We start from the raw sequence: 23,635 nt of genomic DNA, 5'->3' as shown, positions 1-23,635 counted from the left end.
CGGTCAATGAGGCCCGCGACTGTGACCCGACACAAATTGTCTGTCAGTCGAGGCATGGGGAAGAAGTACCTGGAAAAAAAACACAAGGGAATGTCTAGAATCAGGAAACTTTCAAAAGCACAGCTCAACAAATTTTTACTTTTTATGATTTATATGAAAATATTCACGAAAACTTTTAGTAGGTAAACCTGAAGGTAAGATACCACTGGAAAATCAAGGGATATATGAGCGGATAATTTGAAGCGAATCTCAAAGAATGAAAATGAGAAGGTATGTGGATCTATATGAATCTATATAAGCCTGGAGAGCTCAACTGGAATAGCGACGGGCCGAGGTTCGGTTCCTGACAAGGACAAGATACTTTTATATTTTTCATATCGTTCAGACCGGCTCTGGAGCCCACACAGCCTTCTGTCCAGTGGGTACCTAAACGTCTTTCCCTGGTGGTAAAGCGACCGGGGCGTGAATCTGACCACTCACCTAAATCTATAGCCGAAGTCAAGAATGGTGAAATTATACCTCCACTCTCCCATGCGTCTCCATGACAAGATACCTAGTTAATTAAGCACTGGAAAATTTTCACCTTTTAGTGACCACCGGGGGCTCCTGTGAAGGCGGTGATGAACCTTCGGGTAACATAAAATGCTGACAGATTCTTGACCAGCTGAGCGATTAGTAATTTCTCGAGTAGGAGTCCAATCCATGGAGGTAATAAATACTTAGTTAACATAAGAGAAGTGAAGTGCCTTTGACTAAGTCTTGTATGTCTAACAAAGAAGTGCTATATGATTAGCATGTATCACCTTGTATAGAGTTAGTGTCGGACTGAAGTAGATAGCAGTCTTGAGGAGAGCGAACGGCTCGATAAATTGTGATGTCAGCAAGAAGTAAACAATAATAATAATAATAATAATTAAATTATCATTGTTTCATACTGTAATGGAATTTTCTTTCGGAATCCATATTTTCACTTCACGGAACCCAGGGGTTCTACGGAGCACTGTTTGGCAGAATATTGACTAATGAAGTGGAGAAGGGAACGCTTGCTACCGTTCAGTCCAGAGCCTTTTGTCTTCTCTTCTGCTGTCTAAAAACATAAAAATTAGGACATACAAAACTATAATTTTGCCTGTGGTTCTGTATGGGTGTGAAACTTGGTCTCTGACATTAAGGGAGGGACATAGACTGAGAGTGTTTGAGAATAGGGTGTTGAGGAGAATATTTGGACCGAAGAGAGATAAAGTGACAGGAGGTTGGAGAAAACTGCATAATGAGGAGCTTCATAACCTGTACTCTTCTGCAAGTATAATTAGAATGATCAAGTCAAGGAGGATGAAATGGGCATGGCATGTAGCACGAATGCGGAGACGAATGTGTATAGGATATTGGTGGGAAAGCCAGAAGGAAAGAAACCACTGGGAATACCAAGGCGTAGGTGGGTAGACAATATTAAAATGGATCTTAGAGAAATAGAATGGGATGGTATGGATTGGATAGATCTTTCTCAGGATAGGGACCAGTGGAGGGCTCTTGTGAACACGGGAATGAACCTTCGGGTTCCATAAAATGCTGGGAAATTCTTGAGTAGTTGCAGAATTGGCCGCTCCTCAAGAAGGGCTCAGCTCCATGAGTGAGTAAAAGTAAGTAAGCGGGGAAGGGGAATAAGAAGGTAATAAGGAACAGCATTCGATAGGCAACGGTTCACAATCCAGCTGTGTTAATACTCATCAAAATGTTTACTTACACTACACTGCTGTTCCTTTCGAACCAACGTGTAAATTCGTCTCGGTCTTGAAGAATTTGTGTAATGGCGCATTTCGTGGAATTATAGGCATCCAAAGTGGCGAAGACTTTCAGCATCTTCTTCTTACACTTTAAGTACAGTAACTCTAGCCGTTTATCATCTAGAGGCATACAATAAACGCAAGTATTAAAATATGTCACTACAGACCTCCATGAAGCAGATGAAAGCGTGAACTTTACTGTTGACTTCCAAGCCAAGACGGAACGACTTCTCAGTTAGTGATACAGACTTTTCGCATTTATGCGTGTTGGCTGGTGACAGAGCGCATGTGCAGGACAGGCTACCATTTTGTACATGCTGTCTCGTACCTGGGGCTTGCGTGATTAATAAGACGGGTTTTGGATATGATGATTGAATTTATTGGACCTCTGTAAAACCGGTTACAACAGTTAACAAATCACTATCTGACATCTGACACACTGTCTTCTTCTTGCGACTGAACACTCCACTGGAACTATTCTGACTTCAACCGAACTGTCACTTCAGTCACATTGCGACTGATGGTCAGTCATTCAGTCAGTCAGTAAATCTTGGTGTCGAGCCTCATCTGGGGTTCATGACCAGATATTTATTACACTTTGACAGTTATGATCTTGTTTTTTGTGGGGCACCCTCTATGACGAGAGGACGTGTCTGTCTTTTGTATATGCTTCTGACACTTGCCAGCCCAGTCTTTCTCGGGTCCGAGTCCCTTGGGACTCGCGACCATATTTTACTGTCTCAGATTTGAGGCTTCCCTTTACGTCGCCTCCCACGACTCGTAGGGTCACGGTGGAGTAAGCTATCGGTTATTGTATTCTTTTCATTTTATAGCCTAGTGGCGGACCACAGCGCAGAAAACATCCGTTGCCTGGCGAGGGATATATGGGAACCACATAGGAAACGCATCTGGCGACACCGGTTCTATGTTGCATGTGTGTCGCGAGTTGCTTAGAATTGAGCCTAATCAATTGTTGGTTGCGTGTTTGTTGCGGGCTTGTTTACCGAGACGTTCCTTAGCAATGGATCTACATGTTACAATATATTTCATAATTATTTATTTATATATTTATAGTTCATTTAACGCCACTGTAAGTAGCTGAGTTTGTGTAACGACAAATGATTACTGGATGTTGAATTCCAGATGGTGCTGAAAGAAGCGGGGTTGGCCTATTTCTGGTTACCTGCCTGCATCTTCTGAGAGGCTCGGAGGAAGGCCACGCAAAACGTGAATCAGAATAGACTGCGTCCCTGCCGTACTCTCAGAATACATGCCAGTGGCGTTACCACCTGCGTCAACATGCTCAGTCCGACTTACGAGTATATTAAAATCCGCTCTGATGCACGTGAGAAATAGTTGTGCATTGTTGTTCTCTTAACACTAATCAATGCTGGAAATCCGCGGAAGTGAAAAGGAGAATTTATATAAGGAAAAATTACCATTTAGGCAACGCAAAATATACAATGTAAAATGTAGCTTATATGCAATATATTAGTGTGATATATTTTTGGCATTTCTTGTTTTGAAAACTAAAAGTAGGCTTATGAGATCACCTTGCTGTCTGTGTGTCCCCTCTAACAAGCCGGAATGGTGGAGCCAGAAGAGACGGCCGTTACTAGGCAACAGCTTGGCAAACATATTCCCGCAACAGAATACAGACGCAACAAGAGAACTGTTGGATGCGGTGTTATCTATGCGGTGCGTGTAGTACCAAATATCCAATATGCAGATTAGATCTCTCCATATTTTTTAAAATTAATATTGTTTTTTTTTTTTTGTAAATTCAAGTTAGGAATAATTTATTAAATTCTATTTTTCTTGATAAATTTGCATGCGAACTAGATCTGAAGAGGCTAAAAATGAAATTCAGTTGTTTGTTGCTGAGACGCTGCTTGTACAGTCTGGAGCAACATAATAATGCACAGACACTTCAGTGGTTTCATACAGTTTAAATGGGTTTACATCGAGGAATGTAAACCCGCGAGAAAAAGAATTACCCTTCTGTAACATTAAAATTCACTTTTAATAAAAGTTGTTCATTTATGGAATAAGAAATTATATAAAAAAACTTATTTATGCCTATGACGAGTACTGTCGTCTGGGACATGACTTCGTGTAGTCTGGTAAAAATTTACCTGTTATGTTTGGATGGTAATGAGTTCATCTTAACGATGGAATAGCAAGTCAGGCAGACACGCAAGTAAACATGGCGTACTCTTGGACCCTGAAGACAGAAAAGTGCGTTTCTCCGCTGAAACTGTAAACTTCTACAAAATTGAATATAGTGCGTCCCAGATGATCTATCTATCTTTCTATCTATCTATCTGTCTGTCTGTCTATGTATCTAGCTACCTACACACATACGATAAACTAAAAATCTCTGGATTGGCCAAGTCCCTAAGGTTTTTGTTGTACTCTTGGTTGAATTCATTTAGAAGAAATATACAGTTAGGTTTTAAGATCTAGTGCTCTCACACCGACGGTTATGAAGAGTTCTGTCTTCAGGGATATAACGCCTGTAGTCCGTAGAAAGTCAACATATATTTCGTAGGAATATGTCACCTCAATCTTCAGCGTTGGAAATTAAGCCAAAGAAGACACCTGCGTTATATCCCAGAAGTTAGAACTCTTCATAGAATGAGGATATTTGAGTGCTCCAAACTAACCAATGTGACTGTGCAGATGAGGCTGCTCCTCTAACCACTGTTTTATCGTTCTCACAGCTTCTTTCAAAGTCTCCTCGTTAACTTCACAGGCATTTCTGATTGCTGCTAGTGTCTCTTCAGTCGGAGGGTCAAGCGACATGTTTGTGAGTTACACCTGGAGTAGCTGGTTGCGCTTTGTCTGGCCTCCGCAACTGACCTTTAGGAATTGTTCTTCAAATGCGCGAGAGTGCTAGACCCTAGTGTCAGTTTTACATCCTGTCATTTCTTTTATGTGCAAATTATTGTAGAAGATATTATGCTGAAATCACGTGTAACAGAGGAACAAGTTCCATTTGTGTGGGTCATTCAACTTCGTCTGATACGTCACGAAGCCTGGAACGGTAGACATGAAGTGGACTGTGTAGAGATCTCAGACGAACGAAGTGGTATTGCTGTGTTATTTATGCACTTCTTGAGCAGTTTTACATTTCGGCGTTTGTGAGATTTGAGGTTCTCACTGCGGTAACTATAAGGACCACTCTCTTTGAGGATGTGACGTCGTGTATTGAGGTATATTTTACTTTCATTTCGCAGGAGCTTCAATTTCCAGGGTTGCTGAATAAGACATGGGAGCGGTTTTTTTTATTGGTTGTTTTACCGAAACCTCGGTTAACTTCCAAATTGCATGGCGTCACATTCTAGACTGCAGCAGTCTTCTTAGGATTGTGACTACCTCAAATCCAACATCTCAGCATTTCTTGTTCACAGGTCACCCATTTAGTGTTCCATCTCTTTGGATGGAGAATATGTAATTTATAATTCAAATTTATGATAAATAAAAAGATATTTTTTTCTCTGTCCTTAACTAATTAAGCACTACGCCATGAAGGCGTATGGGGAGTGGATATATACCCCGGGGGAAGAGCCCCCGGTACTCATTGTATAGGAGGCTGGATGGGCCCCAGAACCAGTCTGGACAACTTGGAGAAGTGAAAATTCTTGCCCTCACCTGGACTCGAACTCCGAATCCTTGGTCATCCAGCCCGCAGCAATGTCTCATGCAGACAGTGAGACGTAACAAAGACACACTTTTACTTGGAGGTGATGCACCTGTTTCGCGTTTGCATCCGTGTCCAACCGCGTGAGGGATTTGTCTTTGTTCAGTGAAGAGTCCCTTTGATTCCTGAACACGCGAATGGCTGGACAACTGTTTATTAAACTTGTCATTTTGGGTGTTGACAAAATGTTCAGATTTTCCTGGTTGAAGCTGTTAGCTTCACAGAGTGACTTTCCACACAGTTTTCATACAGAGGACGTCTAGCCACCCTCTTCCTGCCATCCCATTTAGCCAAATAGCTGTTTTTTTAATTTATTTTTGCAGCAAGCTGATTAGTCTAGTGCGCGTGTATTTTCTTATGATGACACGGAATTGATTTTTCATGACCAGTCTGTACTTGACGAGCTCATCATCTATAATAGCATGTGAAATTAGGTTTTCTCCATAGTTTAGGTACCTATATCTTCGACAGATTTTTCCTTTTCTAAAATTAGACTGCACGATGCTATCGGAACTCAATTTTTTTACTGATATTTTCAACCTCATTATCTTCTTCCGCAAGGTTTTAATAGTCTGCGTATTTTTTTCTTCGGATAACGATCTTTTCTTGTTTTCTAAGGATGCTATTCAACTGCTTTCTAAGCACATCTGAACGAACTGAAACACCCACTACTTCAAAACCGCACATGCTAAGGAAACATCGCAGTTGTTGCAGCAACTCCATATTAAGATATACCTACAAATAATATTACACAAATTGCTCTAGAGAAATTCGTTCAGTACTTTAAAGCTTTCTTAATATGCTTCTGTACGTTTAGCAATGGAAAATAGAGAGATTAATGTGCATCAGACTAATCCGAAGCGTTTCAAGTATTTTTTTTTGCTAGTGGGGTGGGACTTGTACTGCGGCCACTTCTGGCCTATTGTACCAGCCCCAGATGATAGGTGAGGGTGATTGTGAAGAAATTGGTGGAATGGAGATTGGCAGGCGAAACCGAAGTGGCCTATTGTACCAGGCCCCAGCGCCACTTTGTTCACCACAAATTCCACTTGACCATACCCGGGATCGAACCCGGGCCGCCGCGGTGGAAAGCCAACGACTAACCGCTTGAGCTATGGCGCGGCTGCGTTTCAAGTACCTTTATATTCACTGGCTGTACAGCCCCCTTGGGCCCTGACATCTGATTTCTCAGTTTCACTGATAATTTTTACAGACGATAGGACTTATTGGACGGGTGATCAGCTGGACGCAAGGCCTCTAACTAAACATAGGACAACACAAACAGAATAAACACACATACCAAATATCCATGACTTGTGTGGTATTCGAACCAACGAACCCGGCTTCCGGGCCAGAGATGACAGTACATGCCTTAGACCACTCGGCTACCGCGGCGTTTCACGTACCTGACAATAGAAATCTTGTAAAGAGAAGCAACCAACGATACACACACACACGATCAGGACTGCTAACGCTACTGACGAGCGTAAGGTCTGGTGTATCACGCGCTCTCAGGGTTCCTTGCAGTTGTCAGCAACAGAAACATTCTGGAAACTGGGGGTCCACAGAGCCCGCACTTTGAAATATTTATATGTGTGTACCAGGGGCTCCATACCTCATATCCGCAACCCAGTGATAATAAAGAAAATTTAAAATATATAAATGAAATACAGTTTTCAAGAAGCTCTTATTTAAATATTTTCATCGAAATAGCGACAGCTTACAACAGATATTGTAGGAATTTAGGTTCACACAATGGTGAGATATATCTCCTGAGATATAACGCCGTATAATACGTTAAAGTAAGGCGAAGTGCCGGAGGAAGATATGGACTCCATCTTCAGGTTCGGAAAATAAGTCACATAAGATACCAGCATTAAGAATGTAGCAAGCAGAATTCTCCTTGCTAGGCTTATTCTTGGACCCTGAAGATGGAGATGATCTGTTCCTTCGAAATGTCTGACTTTCGTCGAAATACACATCGTTATATCCCAGAAGAGAGCTTTACAGAGGGATACTATTGGCACATCTGGCTACGCGTGGAGTTAGTAGTGCCTAAAATAATTGCATGTTGCGCTCTGTCGTTTCACTGTGCTACTGTCATCACACGCTGCACCATAACAGAATAAACATGTGTCTGAATTCAAAATGTCTGGCATATCATTTGAGTAACAATGGTATGAGCTTGCAGTGTACTATATCGCCCCCAATAGCACCACATGTATAGAGATCTGAACCTATGCCCTTTTTAATTTCGACGCTAGTCTACGTTGAGTTGTCTGAAGGATCCTTCGAAACCAAAGAGCTCTCCGGTGTCGATGGCTTTCTCTGGTCTCTTCGACTCATCCGACGTCAGGGCCCCCTCCTTCAGGAACCATTCTCGGTAGCTGTAGATCTTCTCTTTCCACTGAGCTAGAAATGGTTCATTGCTGAATTAATGCCTATAAAATTGTGTAAATTTAATAAAATAACATGATATATTTGAACACACGTAATGAAGTGTTCGCTTTATCCTGAATGTTCTTACGGAATTCTGTCATTTTCAGTTATGTTTAATAAAACATAGAAGCTACTAGCATTCTCAACTTTACGTTTAAAATGCTGTCTAATCAGAATAATACTCATAATTTCTTCCGTAAAATGCCTGAAACAATTATGAANGTTTAAAATTAGAACTAAAGATTTTATTATGGTGCTATTACAATAAACTCAAAATTAACGTGTGTGAAGTAATCTACGGGTGGACAGCTATCAACGAAGTAGAAGTTGATAATGACAGGGAGAGTGTTTTAGATGTTAAATTTTGAACTGGGTGCAGTGTGACAGCGACGTGAGTGTTATACACCTGATGATGGCCGTCTGAGGCCGAAACATGTAGTGTAGGGAGCAAGATCAAAGACACAAAATATATTGTTTGCACTTGAGACGGAGTTTATATCATTTATCGTATGGAGTGCAACAGGATGCTTAAATATAATATTCACTCATTCATTGAGCTGATTAATTCTCGAGAAGCCGCCAATTGTTCAGCCACTCAAGAACTTCCCTAGCATTTTATGGAACCCGAAGGTTCATTACCTTGTTCACAAGAGCTCTCCGCTGGTCCCTATCCTCAGCCAGATCAATCCAATCCATAACATCCCATTCTATCTCTCTAAGATCTATTTTAATATAGTATGTTTTATATATTTTGATTTCTTAACATGAATACGGACTTTCCTAAACGCTGGTAATCACGAAACTATACGGTGTCAGAGTTCAGAAGACCGTCATCTAATTCACTGACTCAAAGTGTGAGATAAGTTTTTTGAAAACAAGTCAGACAGATATGAAATCAGTAACAAATTGTCAGCTTTATGAAACAGTATTGAGTCGTGTCATTTATTATGTTTTAGAAGCCTTGGATGCTTAAAAAAGGAAAAAGAAAATTATCTGGTTGCATTTGAAATAACGATATTAAGGGAAATTTACGGGCCAGAGGGAAAATATTTCGTATAGAAGACCTGAAAATACTGATAATCTGTCTATGATTGTCATAGGAAAAGTTTAGAGTGAGACTACAAAGAGAAAGATGGTCTAAGTGACCAATTCTCAGTCTAATAGGGTTGTAGAGCCAAGAAGTGGAGGAATCTAGACGAATGCTACTTGATCTTCCTTAGGTCCGCACAAACATCACTATCTTATATTCTTCAGCTCATGGGGAGATGCCATATTAAACAAAATTTACTCACCCCACATGTCGAGGATTGAACCCGCTTCACCTCCGTACTCTCTAGGTAGAATTTTCGGAGGGATATATTCATGCAGAGAGTCGTATCCTTTCAAATATCCATCGCGATGAACAATAAGCTGTGGGGGGAATTTCAGGCTGTAAAATTCTCATATGATAATTAATTATATTATAGAGTCATGTATTGTTGTGAGCTGAACGTCTGAAGGGTGTTTCAGAGAGTTGAAACGTACATGGAATCGGTACAACATAGGACGATCTTGAAAACTAAACACATTTTTAGGAGTTCGCTCATGAATACTAGGCCGGAAATGAATCCGCAACAAACGGAATAGTGCGTCTATAGCATTTCCTGTGAATGTTGCAGAAGCAGACCTCTAGCCGTACGGCTCCGTGAACATTGGCGTAGTCTCAAAGAGGTTCGTCTAGAAAAATCAAAATTATCCCAACATGCCTATGAAGACGGCCATAGCGTAGGCTGGGATGGTGCTATGATTTTGGAAATTAAAAGTAACGGTAAATATAGGAAATACAAGGACTCGGTCCATATGGCGTGCTTAACCAATCCAATAAGCTAACCCGGTTTGAACATTTCTCGTATTTGGACCCCCCTTATGAGCAACGAGGCTTCTAACTGACGGATTCTTCATGGGCTTCCATAAGGTTTCAGTCTCGACTCCACAGATGGCGCTAGCGATAGGCACAGTCTGGTTTCACACATTCTGAATTTGAAATTATGCATTAGTTTACATGGGCTTGGTTTGTTGTCTAGGTTTGTTGCATACAATTTTCACCTCACTGTTTTTTTATTGCTAGTCTGGTGTAACTAAGTCCCACAAATCCCACTTGACCAGATCAGGGATCGAATCCGGGCCGCCGCGATGGGAAGCCAGCAACTAACCACTTGAGATAGCGGCCTCCGTAGTCTAGAGGTAACGTTCCCACCTCATGACTCGTAGTACGCGGGTTCAAATACCCGGCGGAGGTCGTCGAATTTTTAAGGGCGGAAAAATTCAGGGAACAAGTCCTCCGGGAGGGACTTTAAGCCGTGTGTCCCGTGTCGTAACTTTACGGCACGTAAAAGAACCTCATATCTCCAAAGGAGATCACTGAGCCAAATTCCGGGACGTTTACCGCCCAACAATAGTCTCTAAGGCCTCTGATAGATGGGGGAAGCATTATAGACACCGCGAAGCATTGGCCGAACTCGCTTGCTCGGCGGGACTGATGGCGCGCACCATTATCGGTAGGGTATAGAGACTGGTATAATATCATAGAGGGAAGCAAAATGGACCAATACAGGTCTAAGTGCATGGGGAAACCCACCCTCTCCAATAACTAACTAACTAACTAACTAACCACTTGAGATATGGCGCGACCAAGCACTGTCTATCTTAGTTTCAGGTCTCTGCATTCTTTATTACAATTTTTATTGCATATTTTCCTGTTATCTCCGTTCGATGCAGACTGATCGTAAAGTAACTTTGACTCTGACTTTTGAGATAGTTTATCCACTGATTGGGGTTAGCTCTTTCTAAAGAGTGGTTGGTAAATGGCAACTAACTGTTTTATCTTATTGAAGACCACGGCGTTTGTGCACATACTCACCCTATCCCTGTGTTTCTGTTTGACCACTGCCTTTCCCAATCTAAAAACTGCATCCATCAATTGAGTGGCATTCAGTACGTGAACTGTTTTTACTCTCGCTTTGTAACCTCTCTGAAATCATCAAAAAGTCACTTAATGAAGTATGATAAAGTTAAAACACGCTGAGCATATTTCTGTGCATGAATAGTTTGACCCATATCTGTGCATAATGTACATAAATTAAATTTATGGTGGAGTGGTGCATGTCTATATTGACGTCATATCTTCGAACTACTAACCGAAATTTATTGGTTTCTTTTCAGAAATGTGCACCCAAAGTTGTTGGCGAATTAAATTTTAGCTAGTTATCAGTTAAATGTAAAATCAAATTAAATTAATATGAAATAGAATATTTTCAATTGTATCGAGTGCCCGTCATGCCATGGAGATTTAGCAAAACGTATATAAACTCACTTCGGTTCACAATCAGTCGATATAGCGACGGGCTACTGGGTAGGGTTTGATTCCCGATGGGAGCAAGACATTTATGTCTACTCCACAAAGTCCATACCGGTTTTGGAACCCATTAAACCTCCTACTCAATGTATCCCGATCGCTGTTTCCTCTGTGGAAAGGTGGTCGAAGCGTGAAGCTGGCCACTCGACTGCATCTAGTGCCGATGTCACTCCCCCACTCGTCTTCATGTCATGCTGCTTAATTAATTTAGCACAGAGATCAACTTACCTTTTACATAAACTCGTGCATATGCGTATTATTAAAAATTACGTACAAATTGTGAACTGGTCATTATAAGCAGAAACAAAGAGGAGGACACTTTGAACCGGATCATTACTATGTAAAATCTGAGGTTGTCACAGCAGGGGTTATGAAGAGTTCTGTCTTCTGGGATATAGCACCATGCAGTCAATTCAAAGTCAAGGGACATTTCGGAAAAATACATATCTCTTCCATCTTATTGGTTGCAGAATAAGTAGCGACAAACTGGTTTCTTGCTTGTTTTATTCTTTGACCTTGAAGATGGACGCTTCATGTTCCTCCGGTACGTCGGTTGACTTTCAACGGTCTACACGGTGTTATACCCCAGAAGATAGAAATTTTGTAATAGCTATTAGATTTCTCCGTTATGCGTCATGCTGATTACAATCAATCAGTCGACCAGGTTATTTCAGCTGTGACTGTGCATTATTTGCACAACTTACAAAACAAGCGCATGTAGGAATGGTCGTGTGTGTGACCCCGGCCGTCTTTAACCTTCCAGTAATAGTAGGAATCGTGGCCAGCGATAGTGACCGTAATAACCACAAAGCTATTTCTGTAACAGTGGAGGCCCATTAGTTTGCGAGACATCGACCACATTTTCTAGACAATCGGCGGTGAGGTTGTCAGTCTTAAGCGCCGGCCGCGCTTTACACATTTCTGCTAGAGGCTGAGTCGACCCAAGGGAGCTAGTACGGCTGGAAGGATTAGATCAATTGAAAAATCCATTTACTTCATCGGGGATCTAACCCGCGACCTTCCGGCTTGTAGCATAGTGCCTCAACCAACTACGCTACAGCGTACCCCCCACAATAACTATAGTAAAAGTAAAGCTATCCAGTGTAAGCATTAGTAGGAAGGGCGGTGAATCTTCCTGTCGGCAAGCAACAACCGCTGTAACTCCTGGGATAGGGTTCCCGGTACCCGTTGGACACGAGGCTGGGCGGGCCTTAGCTTCGATCTGGAAGCTAGGGAGAAGAGAAGAATTTTAGTCCCTGCCAGGAATCGAACTTCGTCCTAAAGCCTGTAGTCTAGACGCTATGCAGACAGAGTTATGTAATCAGGGTAGTCATAGTAATGTATTTTTCTGCTGTATGTAATTTATACGAATATATCTGGAATTAGAATGCATCATGTCAAAACGCAAAGAGACCACGAGGAAACTGTGTTACGGGATGCGCTGTTAAAGACTTGTTTTCTTTGGATAAACAGATGGAAACTACANGCAACGGCTCGGTAAGCGCGTGCTAGCGGCGATGAATACATGCAACAATAACCGGAAGTGTCTTTATGTGGCCCGTGCCATATACAACACAAGGGAGAGCACGATTGATGAGACTGGGTCGGCGATACAATGAAAATTTGCAGAGGAAATTGAAGTTTTCGGAGGAAACTTGCCCCGGTGCCACCATTTCTACCATGAATCCCATGTAACCAGGCCTGATGGATAGTATCCACGGTATGAAACAGTTCGGTCAAAAAGAAAATTCAGAATTTAAAAAACCACGAAGTTTCTTCTGTTTGCAGTTTATTCCGACCTCCTGTCACATATTTTTTACAGATGCACCTACTCTTCTTAGGAGCCGGGATAGCGCAGTCTGTATAACGACTGGTTACAAGCTGGACGACCGTGAGGTCGGAGTTCATGTCTCGGTATGGTCAACAATTTTCTCGTCTCCACGCCGTCCAGACCGGCTCTGGGCTCACTCAGCCTCCTATCCAGTGGTTCCTGGGGTGGGAAGCTGGCCACTCCCCTCCAACTGTTGTTGTGGTGAAGAAAATGTGGATCTATACATCCATTATTCCATATGCATTCATGGCATAGTGCTTAATTAGATAAGAACAGGGACAAATTTATTTTTACCTGCTCTTCTCAGTAAATTTTCTCAATATCCAGAATTTATTAGCCATTTGATAAAGAGTCTATAAATAAAGAAAGGATCCAGTACGCTATAGAAATCATTCAGTTATCCGAGGGGCCTCGCCTTCTCTTCTAGTTTGTTTTACGCCGCTGTTAGTGTCTAGACTGTACGGAGTCTGATGGTGGGATGACGGATTAGTGATGAACTGGAAAGGAGTGAGTTACTATCCCAGCGTCTATTCTCAGCATAGTCAGTGTTCCCCCGGCGGCTCGAACCGAGTACTTATTTACTTACTTATGAAGCTGAGCACTTCTTGAAGAGCCGCCAATTCTGCAGCTACTCAAGAACTTCCCAGCATTTTATGGAACCCGAAGGTTCATTACCGTGTTCACAAGAGCCCTCCACTGGTCCCTATCCTGAGCCAGATCAATCCAATCCATACCATCCCATTCCATCTCTCTAAGATCCATTTTTTATGTTGCCCTCCCACCTACGCCTTGGTCTTCCCAGTGTTCTCTTCCCTTCTGGCTTTCTCACCAATATCCTATATGCGTTCCTCTTCTCTTTCATTTGTGCTACATTCCATGCCCACCTCATCCTCATTGACTTGATCAATTTAATCATACTTGGAGAAGAGTACAAGTTATGAAGGCTCGAACCGGGTACCTCCCGAATATAAGTCTAGAGTGTTACCCCCATATCAAGCAGCTTGGTAGATATTCGTGTTACGTACCAAGGCACAATATTTTTCACTTCAGGTATGGCTACCAGCCATACACTTACCAAAGCACATAACGCAAGCTTCTTGAAGAAGGGAAGTGTAAATTTGGCAGCATGAGCAGGGGTTCCCTTCTGAACGTCACATATTATTATATCTGCCAACATTATGTCTTCTGCCAACCGTATATCTTGGACCATAAAGGCCAGTTTCATGATATCCACAGGATCAAACTTTCTGATGTCGGGAGGTGGGTTTATGGCTGCAATTATGGTAACTCTGCAGAAATCGTTGGTCAAATTTGGTAACGGAACCACCAATCTGAAACAGGAGAAAACGTGCCAAATGACTTGATGTAAAATGACAAGTTTGAAATCTGAGGAGTTTCATAACTTGTACTCTTCTTGAAGAAGGATGAGGTGGGCAGTGCCTGGAGCACGAATGGGGGGGAAGAGGAATGCATTTAGGATATTGGGAAAGCCAGAAGGAAAGAAATCACTGGGAAGACCAAGGCGTAGGAGGGTGAACAATATTAAAATGGATCTTTTAGAGATAGGATGGGATGGTATGGATTGGGTTGGTCTGGCTCAGGATAGAGACCAGTGGAGGGCTCTTGTGAACACGGCAACAAACCTTCAGGTTCCATAAAATGCTGGGAAATTCTTGAATAGCTCCTCAAGAAGTACTCAGCTCCATAAGTAAGTAAGTAAGTAAATAATGAGCTTTCAGGTTATCAGGGATGTGAAGATTTATTTAAATACAAATTATGTCTTAGTTCAATTTGCTGGTTATAACCTCATGCACTCGCACCGTCGCCATATTTTTAATTGAATTTTCTTGAAGACAGAACAGACCAGTGGACATGTTCCTTGAAGTATGGGCAGTTTCAAGTAATGTCATCTTTGATAAATATTATATGGTTTTAATACAATTTCAGTACAAATTCTTTGTATACTCTTAATATTTTGAGAAGGCAAATATTGCAATTCTTACGTTCCAACTTAGGTTTAATTTTATAATACAGACGTGTTGAATAATTTAGACGTACAATCGTAATACTACCTGATGATGGTCCCATGAGGATCGAAACATGTACTGGTAGGAAATAAAATTCAGTCTGGCTATTGGTTGACTGATTGAAAAATCACTTTTGTTGTGTTGACGGAAATCTTATCATGCCATATAGTACAGGGTGTTCAATCAAGGAGGAAACTTCGCAACACCGTTGACCGGGCCCAATATTCCTCACAGATTGCTGCTGTAACTGTAATGGCGCGCGTTTATCAGCGCTAATTACTCGTTCTGCTATCAGCAGTTACAGTATCAATCTGTGAGGAATGTTGGGACGGGTCAGCGGTGTTGCGAAGTTGCCTCCTTAATTGAACGCACTGTAGAATTCTCATGAACAATACGTATGTTATGGTACAATACTTACATGCGGTCAGTCAGATCCTTAAACCACGGAGCAAAAGGATCTCTGTTGCTCAGAACTTCTGGAATCTTTCCTCTCAAAGTAAAATACATGTCTATCACAGATTTTGCGATTTCCATTCTGCCTTTACACTGCAGGACGACGCGTTCCAGCCGGAGATCATCTGAAAGAACACACTGATGCTGATGACTGTTATTTGCGCGTTACTGCATCGTAGCATATAAACCCATTGTTAGGAGACGACCGCAAAAAAACAGTGAGAAAACGGCCGTTGCTAGGCAGTGACCAACAAAAACAGAGGAATAATTTTTCTGCGCGGTCCGTTCCTAGATGTTATAAGAAGGACAAGTCTAGAGTGGGGTTCTGAATTCAGTTACTGGAGTGAAGCGAGTTGGTTAGTGAGTGAGTTAGTTAGAGGACTGTTGCTGTTAGAAGCTTACGTCTGAGGCACGGGGATAATTTGGGAAGGGGAACGTCCGCTGTTGGATGCCGCTAACAAGCCACAACAGGTTAAGATAAAGCACATTGAGAAAACTCTGTACGCGTTGTAATAAGCTGCACAGTGTGTGAATTAGCGTTAGTGCTATAGTTACGTGTACTTATGTTCTGTCAGAGATCAATAAATCCAATTACCAGTCCAGACCTCGTCTATAGTCACTCCATCACTTGACAATATTATGCTATCAGAAGCTAGACTATATGCCGTGGAATGGTAGGATGATGAATACGGGGTGGTCCAAAAATAGTACTCAGTCTTTGAGAGTCAATATCTTTGGAACAAACTGACATGTAGTTACAATTCTTGCGCGGTAGTGTAGTGCAATATTTTCTCAACAGATGGCGAAGGTCACGTGAGTCACGTGAGTGTCGTGCAGCGTGCGCGCTGCGAGCAGAAGACAGCAGCAACAATGGCTGAATGGTTTTTCTTTGAGCAACGCAAGGCTGTATTGAAGTGGTACTGGAAGTACGGAAACATTAAAGAGGTACAACGACAATGGCAGAATGAGTTTGGAACTCAGCCGCCAACACATCTAACAATTGCCCGTATTCGGGATAAATTTGAAGCCGACTGTACTGTTCATGATGTGCATAAGCAAAGATCTGGGCGACCACGGATAGTAACAAGTCCAGCTTCCAGTGCTGTGCTGTTGCAACACTTTACACGATCACCGAAAAAATCTGTGAATCAGTGTTTGGAGATGAGAGATTTTACCTACAAGATGGTGCTCCACCTCACTGCCATTGAGATGTCGGGGCGTACTTGGATGACACTCTACCTGGACGATGGATAGGTCGAAGAGGTGCTATTGAGTACCCACCACGCTTGCCAGACCTAACACCTCTCGACTTCTACCTATGGGGAACCTTGAAGGATGGAGTTTATCGACAAAAGCCAGCTACACTGAACGCGCTACGAGAAACCATCGAAGCATCGTGTGCAGCCATCACACCGGACACACTGACAGCCGTAGTTCGCTCAGCAGTTCTGCGGCATCGACGCTGTTCAGCCGCTGATGGTGGTCACTTCGAATACACACAATGACTCTCTCTCTCTCCGCCCAAGAATTGTAACTACTTGTCATTTTGTTCCAAAGATAGTGACTATCAAAGAGTGAGTACATTTTTTGAACCCCTCTGTACGTGTAAATGAACTGCAAGGTGTTTGGAAGGAAGCGGTGATGGCCTGATTTAGGCACTATCCCGGAATTGGCCTTCAGGGATTCTGTTAAACCATAAGAAATCTCATTCAGGTTAGTCGGTGTTTCGGTTGGGATTCGAACCGAGCACCTGCCGAAAACGCATCAAGAGTGTTTCCGCCAAGCTAACCCCTTCCTGTTGTTGTTATTGTTGTTATTGGAGAGGGTTGGTTTCCCCATGCACTTAGACCAGATATTGGTCCATTGTGCGTCCCCCTGTGATATTCTACCAGTCTCTATTCCCTACCGGCCATCAGTCCCGACCCAGCCAGCGAGTTCGGCCTCTACTGGCTCAGCGGTATCTCGATGCTTCCCCCATCTACCAGAGGCGTTAGAGACTACTGTTGGGCGGGAAATGTCCTGAATTTGGCTCAGAGGTCCCATTGGGACATGAGGTTCTTTTGCGTGCCGTAAAGCTACGACACGGGACCCACGGCTTAAAGTCCCTCCCGGAGGACTTGTTCCCTGAATTTTTCCGCCCTTAAAAATTCCACGACCTCCGCCGGGTTTGACCCCTTCCTGTTACAGTGATTCAAGCAGAAATTATTAAAGAAGTTTTGCAAGAATTAATTATACTGTTAATAATATAAAATATGTTCTTGCTTGCGTAATTTTGCTGCTTGTTTCTTGCTAGTTGCTTGCCTTGCATATCTTCGATTCTGATTCATCAGAAACTTCAGGAAACATCTGCTGGACTACAGAAGCTGAGCACTCCTCATTATCACAGCTGTGATAACCTCAAATCTAACACGTAAGATCTGATGTTCTAAAAAAATGTGGTAATGAAGTTTGCTGTGTTCTGGGACATAACGACATGTAGCTGTGCGTGCCACCTGATTCACGCTGGTTTTTACCTCGGTTTATTCTTCGATGCAGAAGACGGAGACGATTTTTTCCTCCGAAACGTCCGTTGACTTTCAACGAACTACACGAAGTTATATCCCAGAAGACAGTACGCTTCAAGTCTAACATGTTATCAGGTTGTTAGGCAAGGACTCATGTATGAGAACAACATAGAACAGTCATTCGTTCTGTGTTTGTGTCATCACTCCATATCACAGTTGTGACCTTTGCAGAAGAAGGGCAGCCTATTGGTATGCTTATTTTATCAGGCCGCCTTCAGAAAATCCCAAGATCATGCTCTGCATAATCATTGAATTCGTGATTTAAAAGTGTCTATCTGGGTCTGTAATATACGATCAATGGAAGGATTGTGTGTGGGGACCGTGGCTGGGGATGAGAACCGACAAATTTTCCCATCGAATTCTAAGCAGGTATTTCAATAATTTGTAAGACTATGTGTCAAGCGTACATACTGTGAGTAGGCAGCAGTATGGAAGGAAACCAATCTTGGTTTCTATCGTACTGTGTATTGCGGACCCGTTGCTGGGCAACGACTGCGAAATAAGCATCCATACAACAGCCGTTTCTAAGTAATGACCGCAACATATCCGCAACACGGAATAATGGAGTAACTGAGAAGTGATGTTCTCTACGCGATCCGTGCGATAGCTACGTACTGCATAATGGAAGAATGTTGAGAGAGGTGTTATCTGTGAGGTACGTGCCGAGGCTCTATAACGAGAAGCAGCTGTGTTTACAAGAGAGTCTTCAGACGTCAGTTGAGTAGGAATTAGTTGTGAGACACTCATCCGGCCAGTAAGGACGTGATCACGGAAGCTGAGGAAGCTACGAAGTTGGAAGCCGTTACCAGGCTATAACCGGTGAAGGTACAGCAGACTGAGAAGACTTAGTGCGCGCTGTAGTGAATTGTGGAGTATACGTGAATTAGTGGTATGGTTACTAGTAGTTATGATCTGTAAATGCGCAGTAAATCCAATTACCAATCCAAACCCCGTCTATAGTCACTCAATTACGTGGTAATATGTTGAAAATCTCGTAACTTTCTGCTATGATGTAATTATATATGTCATTCCATGAATGTCAGAATACACTTGTTAGTTACCATTAATATGCGGAAGATGAGGCTGCTTGTGAAGCCATTCTTTGAGCATCTTAACATAATCCTCAACATCCTGTTCGTTCAGTCCGAGTTCCTCGTATATAATATCGACCATCTCCGGTGGAAGACCTTGCAGCACCATTGTGAACGGACCTCCTGAAACAGGGAATTGAATTCAGAGCCCGTGTTAAGAAATAACCAGCAATATTATGGATATAAAGGTTCGGCCACACAGCGCTACGCTATGTTCGCTACGTACGCTACGTACGCTGTGTACACTCTGCGACGCAGCTAACATAGGGAACATAGCGTACCTAGCGTACGGAAGTCTGTGTGGCCAGTCACATAGGCAATAAAGGGAGATATTTTTCTGTTCGTATAGCGAACATAGCGTACGTAGCGTGCATCGCGTACGTAGCGCTCTGTGTGGCCGAACCTTAAGGAGCAAGAATAGATCATTCTGAGTGGTGATGCGCTGGTTGCTGCTCTACGGGGGGTTACATCTCCGACCGAAGCATACACTTATTTCTTGGCCAACTACGTCAGGACTGGTTCCACTCTCCTGCCCAACTCTCTCCCCCCTGAGGCAGGTGAGAAATAAAGTGGCCGGGGCATGAATCTAGACACTGACTTCCATCACAATGTCGAGGGTGCGTCCTGTTGTTTCTCCGCAACCCCCTACCTATTAATCACATTACTTGAAACCACATTCCTTCATTTTATAGCATGCAGGGTGTATCGTGGGAGCCGGGATAGCGCAGTCGGTAAAGTGACTGGCTACGGTTTCGACGGCATATGGATCGGAATTCGAGACCCGGTAGGGTTAAAATTTTATTTCTATCCACATCTTCTAGACCGATCCTAGGACCCACTCAGCCTCCTATCCAATGGGTGCCGGGGATGTTTCCCCGGTGGTAAAGCGGCCGGAGTGTAAGTCTGCAGCTGGTGCCGAGGTCTGGAATACGTAGGTCTTTGCATTCACTTGCCCGTTCATTTTTCATGGCGTTGTATTTAATTAGTTAAGCGCAGGGAAATCTTTACCTTTATAGAGCGTACCCCTTGGTAATTAAAGTTCCTATTTTGAGCGGTAAAATAATTTCGCTGCTATTGTCGGAATTATTATTTATTAGAGGTAGAATTGCAATATTGTTGTTCTGTTCTTGGAAGGTGTGGAAACAGGTGGTCTTGCCCCAATTTTATGTACTCTTCTGGAATTTATCTGTGGGGACTAAGGAAATACATGGAAATTATGCTGAAATTTGAAACCGGAACCCTCCTCACATATAAAGTAGGAATGTTCGTTCATTATTCATTTATTCATTCATCGATGGCTCTACAGCCCATTGTTGGGCCCTGGTCATTTCTTCAGTTTTGTAACTTTTCTTCTTACACAGAGGGCGGGGACTCCTTGGACAAGTGATGAGCACGTCGCAAGGCCGCTACCTGCATACAAAACAACACAAAAGCCCAAAAATACGTGTCTAACTTAAGAAGAGGCTGCGGATGCCCATAGGGTTGTGAGACGTCGAGGCTCCCATATTTTCTAGACCATTAGCTCACAGATGGCGGCGAGTTTGTCAGCCTTACGCACCGGCAGAAAGATTCTTGATACTAATTTCTGTTAGATGCTGAGTAGACCCTAAGGTAATACTGCGGCTGGTGGAATTAGTTCAATAAAAATTCAATGACCTCATCGGTTTTCTGCATTTTAAATAAGTCTGTACTTCAGCGTACTTGAAGTTATCTAGCAGAGGTATGCTGATTTAAAACATGACATGGCTATTTTAGCACAAGACCGTAATGAACGACTTTACCGACTACACTAGCGTTTCTTTGGTAAACACCTTATCTGACGGTCAGTTTGTCCTTCCGTAACAAATGACTACAGAAGAGTGTCAGCTCTTAGATAAGAGCTCTACTGGAAATCTAGAACAATTCGTCTCACAGCGCTTTACTAAGTGGAACATGGTTCGTTTTCATTTGAAGGGCTACACAGGTGGCCTGAATACTGAGTATAGTGAGGGGGTGGAGTCCAACTGGGTCCACTCGGCACGTCGGCCACTGATTGGCCTATTGTAGCCTGCCCCGGGTGATTATGATGATGGAGAATTTGGTGGAATGAAGATTGGCAGGGGAAACCGAAGTACTCTGAGGAAACCTGCCCCACCGTCACTTTGTCCACCACAAATCCCACTTGACCAGACCCGGGATCGAACCCGGGCCGCCGGAGACGCCGGGGGTGGAGACACCTACTATGTTGGGTCCCTTAGAAATAACGTTAATCACTGGACAACCCCTGTCAGATTCACTACAGCTATTTAATCTCCCGAGTCCAGGCTCATTTGGAGGGAGATAACAGAAAAATATGAAATAAAAATTGTGATAGAGCACTCATATTCATGAAACCTCCCTTTCCATCTCAGTTCCACGAATGCGCGTGCTCTATCACAATTTTTATTGCATATTTCCTGTTATCTTCCTCCAAATGAGCCTGGACTCGGGAGATTAAACAGCTGTGGTTGTCCAGTGATTAAGGTTAGCTCGTTCGAAGAGACCCAACAGAGTAGGTGGCTTCCCACCTCACCTGAACGAGGAAACAGATCCAGTTTTAGAAATGTGTTTTCTAGCATGCCGGACGATAGGCAAAGTCCAAAATTCCAATATTTCTGATTATCAGTTCTGGTTGAAATCATAATCCTATCTACTCAGATTGTCTAAAACAAGGCTCCTTAATTCTTAACAAGCTTCGAGATAATTAAACGAAGGGAATTTTGAAAATCTATAGGTGATAACAGATCGCTTCTGTTGTCTAGTGGTCAGAGTTCTTGCCTGCAGATCCTGAGGTCCCGGGTTCGATTCCCGGTGCTACCAGATTTTCTGAGAAGTTGTGGGTCTGCAACGGGGACCACTTAGCATCGTGAGGTTAATTGAGGAGCAATTTCAAGGAAATATTGGCTCCGGTCTAGAAAACCGAGAGTAACGGCCGTAGGGATCTGTTGCACGGACCACGCGAAAACCTTTATCTGCAAAAGTTGGCACTAACTTCGCCGACAAGCGGCGGTCGCTCGGTCGATATACTTCGCTTGAGGACTACAGGCCACGGAGTAGGGACCTGAATTTTTGCGCAATGTTCACAGTTTGTTCAGATCCATTTGTAGGACTGGACTGAGACACGAGTCGTTTCTTACAGTACATTCAGATTGGGCTATTGTACCAGCTTCTGATGTTATATGAGTATGGATGAATGGTGGAATAATAATTTGTCGGGGTAAAACCGAAGTATTCGCACAAAAGCCTACACTAGTTGATTCTGTCCACCACAAATCTAACATGGACTACAGTGAGATTTGAAGCTGAGCCTATACTCCATGTAGCCAGCTGCAGCAGTCTGAGTCATGGTATTACTTGACATATTGTCACTTGCATGCGTGACCATAGACGGGGTTTGAATTGATGAATAGATTTATTGACCGCTTAGATGTCATATTTTTTTATTGCTTGTGGGGTGGGACTGCCGCCACTTGTGGCCTATTGTACCAGCCCCAGATGATAGGAGAGAGTGATTGTGGAGCAATTGGTGGAATGAAGATTGGCAGGGGAAACCGAAGTACTCGGAGAAAACCTGCCTCAGCGCCACTTTGTCCACCACAAATCCCACTTGACCAGACCCGGGATCGAGCCCGGGCCACCGCGATGGGAAGCCAGCGACTAACCGCTTAGCTATGGCGCGGCCATAATGTAACTAAAAAATAACTATAACACTGTTGCTACGTCCACACTTCACAGTTCACTAGAGTACACAGCCTAGTGCTCTCAGTGTGTTACTGGACGTTTCCTTGTAACGGCTCCAATAATACATAATTTTCTGCCTCCAGCTCCAGTTCTGTCTTTGCAGACTCCCGTACAGAACTATAAACAGAGCTTGTTCCTTTCTTACCATATTTCATCAGGGACCACATAGAAAACACAGCTCTTCTATTGTTACATATGTGTCCGCTGATGTTGGAACTTGTTTACGGATCCGTTGCCCAGAAACGGTTCTGAAATATCCGTCCATCTCGCGGTCATTGCAAAGCAAAACGCAACAATATTAACTACATCGAAGAAATCGAATTGTTCTTGAAAATTTGTCACCGAACATTTTGATCTAGAGGCAACGATTTTGGAATCATATTTGGTAGTTTCTCGGTGTAAATGTTGATTGGGACACCGTCTATATTCGCTCAGTTTTTCCGTGGCTTTCTCTCGTCAGTCTCTGTACCCCGTAGAGTTTTGATACCGAAAGCATCCTTAAGTAACACACGCAAAAGAAAAAGAAAATCTGTTATGCAGTCGATCAAGACATCAGTGTTCCACTTTCCCAAGCAAGGTAAGACAGAGGT

At 42.9% G+C, this 23,635-nt stretch overlaps 1 protein-coding gene across 1 annotated transcript in view; it reads right to left on the bottom strand.

The window, feature by feature from the left end:
• The window catches only part of LOC111870393, a 79,495-nt gene that overhangs the window by 23,920 nt on the left and 31,940 nt on the right, over nt 1-23,635 (bottom strand). Inside the window, exons 9-14 of the mRNA XM_033753831.1 lie at nt 19,257-19,409; nt 15,597-15,756; nt 14,227-14,482; nt 10,826-10,936; nt 9,219-9,336; nt 7,749-7,899 (exon numbers count right to left, since the gene is read on the bottom strand). Of these exons, the coding sequence (XP_033609722.1) occupies nt 7,749-7,899; nt 9,219-9,336; nt 10,826-10,936; nt 14,227-14,482; nt 15,597-15,756; nt 19,257-19,409 (949 nt within the window). The remainder of the gene's footprint in view (nt 1-7,748; nt 7,900-9,218; nt 9,337-10,825; nt 10,937-14,226; nt 14,483-15,596; nt 15,757-19,256; nt 19,410-23,635) is intronic.

The sequence above is a fragment of the Cryptotermes secundus genome, unplaced genomic scaffold, assembly GCF_002891405.2.
Source record: "Cryptotermes secundus unplaced genomic scaffold, Csec_1.0 scaffold1065, whole genome shotgun sequence".
Classification (NCBI taxonomy): domain Eukaryota; kingdom Metazoa; phylum Arthropoda; class Insecta; order Blattodea; family Kalotermitidae; genus Cryptotermes; species Cryptotermes secundus.
Note: the sequence above shows the minus strand (reverse complement) of the source record. Positions and strands in the feature narration are given on the sequence as shown.